This window comes from Schistocerca cancellata, chromosome 1 (assembly GCF_023864275.1).
Source record: "Schistocerca cancellata isolate TAMUIC-IGC-003103 chromosome 1, iqSchCanc2.1, whole genome shotgun sequence".
In the NCBI taxonomy this organism is placed as follows: Eukaryota; Metazoa; Arthropoda; class Insecta; order Orthoptera; family Acrididae; genus Schistocerca; species Schistocerca cancellata.
The window spans coordinates 175337074-175348067 of record NC_064626.1 but is presented as its reverse complement, the minus strand read 5'-3'; the positions used below and the strand labels follow the sequence as shown (position 1 = coordinate 175348067).

Sequence of the window (10994 nt, the reverse complement as noted above, 5' to 3'; positions counted from 1 at the left end):
CGTAGCAGCCGCGTGGTTCCGGACTGAAGCACCTACAACCACTCAGCCACAGCGGTCAGCACAAATATGCTGTTCTGGAATCTGAATGATGAGTATTTTCAAGGAAAATAATGTCTTATCCTGTTCTGGACAGAGTTCTTGCCCATATCAAAAAGAAGTATTTTTGTACATTCACTTTGCATTTGAATCGCCCTGTAATTTATCACTGAGAATGTGAGGAGATACTACTTGCAGTGTTAATACCTTATCCATAATGCACAATTACAAAGAGAAATCATGATCTCAGCCTGCACATTGCTACAGAAGTATTAAGGTGAAGGGAAAATTTGAATGTAGCAAGCAACCATCACCAGACCCCATGAAAAATCAAATAATAGTCATCTCTGTCAACAAATAACAGTGATGTTGCAAAACAGTTTAATATCTAGCATCATGATTGCCATAGTCATTTATGTGCAGTACCAATTAATTTTGCTCAAAAACCTCATTAGTATGAAAGCCTACCAACAGAATATTCTAAGCATGAATTCAAAGGAGAACTGACCATTGGATACTCCTTTTCCTGTCCACACCAATCAGGTAAACTCATTTCAATACTTTATTAATGAAGTTCAATTTCTGTGGTGTAGATTGAAGGGAATGCAAGGACTTATTGTTGCACTGACATTATAATCAGTGATTAAGGAAAAGCATACCCCTGTATGAATATATTAGATATTACCAAATGTATAATTGTATTTCTTATTTTATGTAATTTAATAAATGAAGGAAACAGGTGTGGGACTTTTTTTTATCAGTGAAACTGTAAGTATCTGCAGACATGCAGTAGGTGTACACCGGAATAACACTCACTCACCAGATACGATTGCTCATCTGCACTCTTGAATATGGAAAAACAAAAAGAAAACAGAAAACACAGTGCTTCAATGACTAATCTCCTGGAATGTGTTCTGAGGTTTTTCTAAATCAAGGATACTAAAGCATGGAAAAATGTTGTGCCAAGATAACTGTAATGTACACATGAAATTCAACTAGCATGACAAAAATTTCAATAACTGAAGCATTACTGGGTCACAACATTATGACTCCAGCATGCAGCATGACCATTTGGTATTCATCTCTTGTTATTAAGAAAAAGGTTTTTGAGAACAACATACATGTCATAAACAATAATGCATTACAGAATTACGTGTCTTAATACAGTACAACATCAAAACTCAAATATAATTCCAAACAGTAAAAGTATTGTATCTTGTTGCATAACAATATGACACACTTTATCGTACTGTACATCTACATGGTCAGAAGGTGAAGGCACCACAATACACTCCCAAATGTCATGCTGATAGAGAAACAGCTCATGTTAGATCAATTCCTGCATGGCTATTGCAAGAGATAGCATAGAGAAAATATTTCAGCTCTGTAGTATCAGTGCCAGCGCTGTAGAATAGTTATATTGAGTTGTGTATTATTGTAGCTACAGAAAATAACCATAACGCAAGTGATGCATTTAAAAAGGTACAAGTTGGAAAAAATTGCGTTTTTCACCATCTTTACTGTCGAGAACTTCAGTCAATCTTTAGACAGTCATACTTCACTGAACTCAAATATAAAATGTATTTTCCAATCTTTGGGAAAGTGAACAACAACAACAACAACAACATGTCCTTTATTGTTGTTTTCTCAATAAATATTGCACAAAAACCAAAAGCATCTACACTGCACATATTATGCATGGAATGCTAATATTTTCAACTTTGAAACTCCCTGGCAGATTAAAACTGTGTGGCAGACCGAGACTTGAACTCGGGACCTTTGCCTTTCGCAGGCAAGTGCTCAACTGACTGAGCTACCCAAGCACAACTCACGCCCCGTCCTCACAGCTTTACTTCTGCCAGTACCTCGTCTCATAACAGCGCACACTCTGCTGCAGAGTGAAAATCTCATTCTGGATTTTCAACTTTTATTACACACACACACACACACACACACACACACACACACACACACACACACACACACACCGCAGCTTGGCTACACTAAGCACAAAACCAACTTCAATAATGGGATTAAAATGAACCTTAGAAATTTACCACTAGTATATCAGACAAATATAATTGGTATAATACACCACAAACATAACAGCTACTAGACAAGGGATATACCATCACCTTTTTTTTTATTTCCCAGATTCACTGTAAAAGTTTACTTAGGATGAAACTGTGAGTCCAGATACGAAAAATTGACTACGTGTGACACATAAGGTCTTATACGACGAAATTTGGAGACCATTTGGTTCCCATTTCATTATAGAGGCACATGAAGATGATATAAAAGTTATTAAATCCACTAACCTGGAGTCACACAAATCATTACAGTCCTCTGTACATTAATTTTGAATTGAATCCAGTAAATATGTACTGTAGCAACAAACCAAACGAAAAGATTTGTGTTCTTAGCTTAACAGAATTTCTGTACCTAAGATAAAGCAGCCAGGGAACTGATATAATATACAAGAAATTACTAGTGGCCTTAGTTACTGCTTTAGGCTTGTACAGAAAACCAGTGTGAAACAAAATCATCACATAGATACTCAGTTGTTATTTCAACAAATAAAATTTCTTAAAAGTATATACATTAAAGTAATAACATACATAAAAGTAATAAAACTTGCATACATTAACGCACAAAAATAAAAATTCTAAAATTCTCCAGTCTGATTTCATAATACACACATTATGAATGTGCAGATCATTCTGTTGAAAATGCAGATTTATGCACATTTCCACATGGAGCCGTGGAAATATGCCCTTTTAGCTCAAGGCGCACACAGGAACAATAACTGTAGAAATTTTATTCTTTTGGATTTTGAACTATTATGTCTACCAGGGAGTAAACAACTTTGAGCACTATCAGTCATTTTTGTTATGACTGAGGAAACATTATCTCGTAAATCTGATGGTAACATTAAATACCGCACGTAAATATATATGCACATACAATACAAAATTAACAACCTGACACTTCAAGTGTCTTGGATGGTACATCTGAGCAGCAATACCACTTGGCTGGAAGGTCAATTTCAGTACTAATAGTAGAACTTTATTGGGGTACTGGAGATGCCACTCTCATACCCACAGTGAAGTCCTTATACTGTGAGAATACACCAATCTGAAAAAGAGAAGCATTAATTAAGCCAGAAACATAAATAACAGTAATTGTTTGCAGTGACAGCAAACATTATTTTCTTCATAGTTTACCTAAAAGAAATAAAATACAATGCCTTAGATTTCAAATGTTCTGATATGCACCTTGATAAAAGGGTGAGTAAATGAAAGAAAAATTAAAGACTTTAGGAATATAAAAAACTTACTCAGGCGGAATAACGATAATATGAAAGGGTCTAGACAGACGTAGAAAGCATCACAAATGCCATAATTTACAAGGTGTTTCTGTTCCAAAAGGAAATGTGATCAGCAACAAAAAACTATACAGAGGGAAAACAGGTAGAGCAGGCTTGTGCTTCTGAATGCAATACAGAGAAGAAAGGGCAAAGTGTAATCTCTCCACACACACACACACACACACACACACACACACACACACTTGTATGTCTAATTCTACATTCTGAGTGGGGTCAAAGTGTACCAATTTAGTTTCCTTCTTGAGCTTCAAACATGCTGCTGCAACTTGCTTGGTCCATCTGAATTACATATTTTTCTTTGAAAACTGATTCAGTGATCCAGCAATTTCAGTGAATCAGTTGGTGACTTCGTTTTAGTAATGTTTCTTTAGACGAGGCAGCGATCAGCAAATCACTGGTATACTGCAGGGACATTTGGTATGCCAAATTGTAGCCTCTGGTAATTGAACAGTAAAAGTGGAGTATCCTTACTGATTTGGCTTTGGTACAGCCACAATTGTGTAGCCCAATGACTGGTCTTCACTGGCTTCCAGAATGATTCTCTGGTCAGTCTTCCAATTTATTCTTTAATTTTATTCAGCATAGCAAATTGAAATTTGATGTGACTACTATCTTCAATTTCAGGACTGTTTTGTTGGTGCCTAAGTCAAGCTGGAAAAGAGATTCATGAAGTTCATATATTGTTTTATCAGCTTCTTTAAATCAATTTTGATCCACCATTTTTTTGCAATCAGTGACTCATTATTATTGAATACTGACTTTTTTCTGTGAGTTTAGAAAGAGTAATGGAAGCTTTCTGGTGGTTCTGCTGTCTTTGACCACTGTCATCATTTTTCCCCTTAAGTTAATCTGAGCTCCAATGAATGCTTTCAATGTTGAATTTCAATTGAAGTATTTTGGTCAGTCCAGAAATTCATAAATGTTCAGGTTTATTAGAGGGCAATTTGCACCAGTATCCTGCAAGAATTTCATTATGAAGCCAATGATTTGTGGTGGCATGTGTATATTTCCAGTGTCTTCACTACTGAAGATTTTATCACTGCCAGTTTCTTCAGGCACTGCAACCTCATTTGCTTCATTCTGTGTTTTCCTAACCCTAGCAGAATTCAAATCAAGAACTGCTGCCAACATAAGTAACTTGGAAGAACATGTCCTCAGAACAGTTAAGCAACTTAAATCACTTAACCCTTTAACTGCTCTGGACATGTTAACGCACACGCCTTTGCACCTATCCCTGTGTGCTCTGAACGTGTTTACTCGCACCACTAGTCCTCCTATCTACGCATAGACATGTTCAGAGTAGCAGGCAGAAGGACTGGTGGCGCACGCAAAGACGTTCAGAGCACACTGGGACAGGTAAAAAGGCACACGCATTAACATGTCCAGAGCAGCTAAAGGGTTAGGGTTAATAAAGGCAAATAATCTGGTTCAGACTGTATACCAATTAGGTTCCTTTCCGAGGATGCTGACGCAGTAGCTCCACACTTAATCACACGCAAACGCTCACTTGATGAAAGACACATATCCAAAGATTGAAAAAGTTGCACATATTACACCAATATTTAATAAAGGCAACAGGAGTAGTCCACTAAATGTCGATATACAGCAGGATTTTGGAACATATATTGTGTTCAAACATTATGGATTATCTATATTGTCTATTGACACACAGTCACTGCAGGATTTAGAAAACACCTTTATTGTGAAACACAACTACCTCTTTACTCACATGACGTGCTGAATGCTACTGACAAGGGATTTCAAACTGATTCTGTATTTCTAGGTTTCCAGAAAGCTTTTAACACCATGCCTCCCAAGCAGCTTGTAATCAAATTGCGTGCTCATGGAATATTGTCTCAGTTATGCCACTGGATTTGCGATTTCCTGTCAGAGGGGTCACCACAGTTCATAGTAAGTAACTGACAAAAAGTCATAGAGTAAAACAGAAGTGATTTCCGGTGTTCTGTATCTATTTAAACAGTTTAGGAGACAATCTGAGCACCCATCTTAGGTTGTGCAGATGATGCTGTTGTTCACTGTCTAGTAAAGTCATCAGAAATCAAAACAAATTTCAAAACAATTTAGGAAAGATATCTGCATGGTGCAAAAATTGGTAATTAAGCCCAAATAATGAAAAATGTAAGGTCATTCACATGAGTGCTAAAAGGAACCTATTAAATTTCAGTTACATGATAAATCAATCAACTCTAAAAGGCCGTAAACTCAATGAAATACCTAATAATTACAATTACGAATGACTTAAATTGGAAAAAACAAAGAGAAAATAGGGAAAGATGAACCAAAGACTGTGTTTTATTGGCAGAACACTTAAAAGATGATTTTTCTTCTATAGTTATCCTCCTGTCTGTTACATAAAAATGAACAGTATTTATAGCAAAACTGTTATTTTCAATGTTTAATTCAGGTTTTACTCGAAAATTGTTGATTTGTAATGTGAAATGTAGGGATGTAGTAAAAATGAAGAAAACAATAAAGATTTATCATAAAACACTAGAAAATGCAATTTCCTCAACAAAAAGGTAAAATAAAAAGCCATGAAATAAAAAATGTCAAACCATTTCAATACTTTGTCAAACTTATATAAAACATTTTTCTGTTACTCATAAACAACTTTCGGATTTATCAATAATAACAGGAAACTCTTGCCTTTGATCGCAATGAAAAACATTCTACTGGGTACAGAATAACAACAATTACATATATTTTTTTTATATTTTTAAATGTAAACTGTACTTGCATCAAAAGTAATTGCTATAGTTGCACAAAAGTGCAAAAGATATGTGATCAACTAATTTTTATTACTTATAAAATTACTGTAAGGATATAAAATATACAATGGACTAACACTGAATGATTTGCAGTTCTAATTATGTGCAAAACAACCAACCAAATAAACAAAAAGACAAAGAGAAGTCGACTCCCATTTTTTCTCTTAGACATTCATGGATGAGGTATGTGAGATAAGTAACGAGACTGATTTTTTATTTACCAAAGTTTTTATTTTTTTCAAACAACAATGTTGTTCCCTTCAAAGTAGTTCCCTTTGGCATCTATACACCAGAGGAGTTGTAAAATGGCCTTTAAAACTTCAGTCACATTCTTTTGAATCACATCAAAATTTCCATGACGGAAGTGGCTGTGTGATACGGTGCTACATCATTGTAGTATCGACTAGTCTGCAAAGTCTGGACTCACTTGATTCACCCTTGCCTTGCTCATTCGAGCCTTTTTCAGTGGAGGAGATGCCTCAGTGTGCCACTTCTCACTTTGGAATTTTGCCTCAGGCTCGTACCCAAAAATCCAGTATTCATCACCTGTGATCACACAACTGAACCATTCGCGGTCAGCAGCAATCCTGAATGTTCACATTTCTTTGATTGTCCTTCTGCTCTGTTGTAAGGTTTCCTGGCACTATTTTGATACAATTCTTTGCATGTCCAAAACTTCAGTCAAAATTTGATGTAGGGCGAAGTTCAACATCTCACACATGATCCTTATTGTTAAACGTCAGTCTGATCTCACAAGAGCGCACACACACACACACACACACACACACACACACACACACACATTTGACACTTTCATCAGTTTTTTTTAAGTTTAAGGTCTCCCTGGGTTAGGTTCATCTTCATCTTAACATGTTTTTGCCTTTCTGAAAACGATTAGCGACAACAAAAAACTTGTGCTCTTGACAAGGAATGTTTGCCATACCCGAGTTTCATCTTTTCTAAGGTCACCCTTATGCATTCCCCAAATTTAACACAAAACTTGATGGCAACACATTGCTCTAAATTCCACTGTTCCATTTTTGTGACACACAACAAAAACACAACTTCAACAAGGCCTCTCAAAAATCACTTGATGACTGTAAGGAGCTGGAGAAGATGGTATAGCAGCCGAGATGATAAAGTGGGGAGGCAACAAAGCAATAGACTACATGACTAACATAATTCCATCAGCTATGGAGAACAAAGAAGTTGCCAGAAGGATGGAAGAATGCAATTGTAGTACCAATACATAAGGAGGGGGACAAGGGAGAAACAAACAACTATAGAGGAATATCGCTGCTAGAGGTCGGATACAAGGTGCTGTCAAAACTCTTGCTCAAGAGAGTAGAAGAACAGGTAGAAAGTACAGTTGGCGACTACCAAGTGGGTATCAGGAAGGGAAGAGGTTGTATAGAACAGATATTTATCCTAAAGCAATTGATAGAACATAGGGCCTTAAAAAACAAAAGACAGTAATAACCTTCGTGGACTTCACAAAGGCATATGACTCCATCGACAGACAGACTTTTGTTAGGATACTGAAGAACAAAGGACTACATGGAACTACACAAGAACTCATAAAAGAAATTCTGACAGACACAACAGCAAGGGTGAGATTCAGAGGAGCACTGTCAGAAGAATTGAGATCAAGACTGGTGTTAAACAGGGAGATGGATTGTCACCATTGTTGTTCAATATAGCACTGGACGAAGTGAGCAGGCAGTGGAGAGCAATAAACGAAGAAATGGGAATACCGAAGACCCATGTGGGGGACAAAAAGGACAACACGGCTCAAGTAGACTGCCTAACCTTTGCAGATGACATAGCAATAGTAAGTGAGACGGAAGAAGACGCAAACACACAACTCGACAACTTAGGTAAGGTAACCAGAAAGGTGGGACCGAGGATCACCTATAACAAGACAAGGACATTAAATACCACTGCAGACTGGGAAACACCAGAAGGCACTGCACAAATGGTGGACAAATTTAAATACCTGGGAGAATTTATAACAGGAAGGAACAGAAGCAAGGAGGGAATAACAGAGAGGCTAAAGAAGATGAGGTCAGCCTTCTGCATGACGAGAGACATGTACAATAAAAAGAATATATCCATAGTGGCAAAAATAAGCCACTACATGGCAACGGTGAGGAATGCAGTATTATATGCTGCTGAGACGATGACACTAGGAAGAAATGGGGCAGAACAACTAGAGAAAAATACTAGGTCCCAAGAGAGGTGGAGAGAGGTGGATGCGAAGATCGAGGGAAGAACTGTACCGGAACATGAGAACAATATCCAGGGAAATCAGACTCAAAAGGGCAAGGTTTGCCGGACATGTAGTTAGGATGAGTATGGACAGAATGAGAAAGAGTGTGTGGTAAACAACAGGGAGGACAAGGGGAAAGACAGGAACCAAGTGGGTTGTTGAACTTCAGAAGGACTGGTTGGAATTGGGGATCAAGGTCGAAGGAAAGGAAAATTGGAGGAACAAATATACACCGACCAATATGCTAGAGATCAATGACAGAGAGGAATACAGGAAAAGATTAGAGTGTCACCAGTGGAGCTGACTGGAGAAATGGAAACTGAAGATCTCGGAAGAAGAGCGCGAGAGAAGAAGAGAAAGAATGAAGAGGTTCTGGGAGAAGAAGAGGAAAATTCAGTCCACAAAGGGGCTACCCGTGGTCCTACAGAGGCCGTAACAGAAGAAGAAGAAGAAGAAGAAGAAGAAGAAGAAGACAACACAGTGTAGCCAGATTGTTTGTAGTGTTGTCAGTCTCATTCCTTTTCTCATACATCTCTTATGTTTCTTTCCCTATCAATGCTACCTATAGTATCAGTAATCCTACCATTTACTACATCATTTATGTACTGTACCAAAACTATCAAACTGTGGTTTTGGTTGAGCATAACTCTAGGTCTACCATTTAAGCTCGAACCATTATGGTGCCAAGCTGTCTGTCAACATGTATGGCCACCACCAAACTGTCACCAAGAAACAGCTGGACCACCTAGTTACTGAAAATGCCACCTGTCATAGTGTGCTTCACTTTAATGACTACTTCACAGCCTGTGTTATATAGATTGCTTCCACCACCACCAGTTTTTCTAAATATTGCAGTTGGTAACTCTCCCTACAACATATCCTTTAGTCTCTGTCCTCCACTTACCTATCCCCTTCCCTGCTCCCATTCAAGTGCCATACACACCTTTTATCCCACCAATGCACTCATAATACCATTTCCTTTTCTTTACTTCTCTCCTCTCCTTTAACCCCCCCCCCCCCCCCATGCCAAACACAGCCCTGCAATGCTGCACCTAGCAGCCTATCCTGTTCCCACCATGTCCCTGCATGCTCCCAAAGGCAACACTAACATCTTTCCCCACCTCTTGCCTTCTATCCCTCCCCTCCTCACTCTATGCCTCTTCCTTACCCAATCCAACCAAATTTCTGTTCATGACAAACACAATCAGTCAAGTTTCATCACCCAGAGACAGCGAGCATATTTCTAAAGTTTTGTGTGTGTGTGTTTTCTGATTCAGAAGGACTTTTGGCCAACAGCTTAAAGGTACAGCAGTTTTTCCATTGTACCTGTCTGCTGTTTTATGTCTCCTCTGTATAGTATCAATTTATCATTTGCATAATATTATTGTTATTCCATCCTGCACTTTCAATTGTTTGATTTTGACTATTGACTTAAATATTCAGCATTTTTTTCATTGTGCCTGTGTGCGACTCAGCACCTACTCGGTGTGTTGAGTTGTAATCATTTGCGAAATGTCTTTTTCTTGAGCTATTTTTTTACAATCACTAAGTGGGGTGCTAGAGTTTTCTCAGCAGGTTTTACCGATGTTGATGTTTTGTTTGTAATGTAATTCTGTATTGGGCCCTACACCCAAAGTTCTTCCCATCTGACCAATTATTCTGTTTGCTGCTCACATACGGTAGTTGCTGAGTCTGTCACAAGTTCTAGAGACTTTTGTTGCATCTACCTATTCCCAGGGGCTTTGGAAGACCCAGGTACTACACTAGTGGACAATCTATTATTTAGTTTACATGATATTTCCTTCCATGTGAGGCTTTCAAACGCCATAAGTAGTGCAGATGTTTTCTGTTTAGTAGACTACTGGAATTTTCTACAGTTGGAAATGTGGAGCTCTGAGCAGAACACACAGGTCGATACTGTTTGTTTGTTTGTTGTCATTTAGAGTGCAAAAACAATGAGGGTCATACATGCCCATGTCAGAACCGTAGAACATGAAGACAAAAAAGGAGCTGAAAATGACTGCATGTTAATTCCAGTCAACGAAAGTAAAGACAGCTAAAAACAGAGACTTGAAGAAAGGTACATAAAATACATCATACAGAAACGGAGGTCCTGAACTAAAAATTAGATGTCCTTTGCCATATTGCTACGACAGACAAAAAGTAAAATGCGGTCGACAGCCTGCACGTTGCTCACTGAAACGGCTGATAACTCTGATGCCAAACAAATAAGAATGTTAAGTGGTTAAAAAAAGGGCATTTCATCAGCAAATAGTGAACCGTCAAAGGTTGAGGACAATGAGCACAAAGTGATGTGGGAGTATCACTTAACAAATGGCAATAGCTAAAAAGACAGTGCCCAATATGCAACCTAGCTAAAATGATCTACTCACAGTGAGAGAGCCGAGAGGAGGTCGTCCAAGCCACCAGGACAGGTTTCATTACCCGGAAGTTGTTCCCATGAAGGGAAGACCAGTAGTGATGCCAAAGTGACACCACCTGCTGACAGACA

At 38.1% G+C, this 10994-nt stretch overlaps 1 protein-coding gene across 1 annotated transcript in view; it reads right to left on the bottom strand.

Moving 5' to 3' along the window:
* Positions 1-2661: 2661 nt before the first annotated feature.
* The window catches only part of LOC126168235 (protein rogdi), a 68319-nt gene continuing 59986 nt past the window's right edge, over positions 2662-10994 (bottom strand). The window contains exon 7 of the mRNA XM_049920540.1: positions 2662-3171. Coding sequence (XP_049776497.1) covers positions 3103-3171 — 69 coding nt within the window. The 3' untranslated portion in view covers positions 2662-3102. The remainder of the gene's footprint in view (positions 3172-10994) is intronic.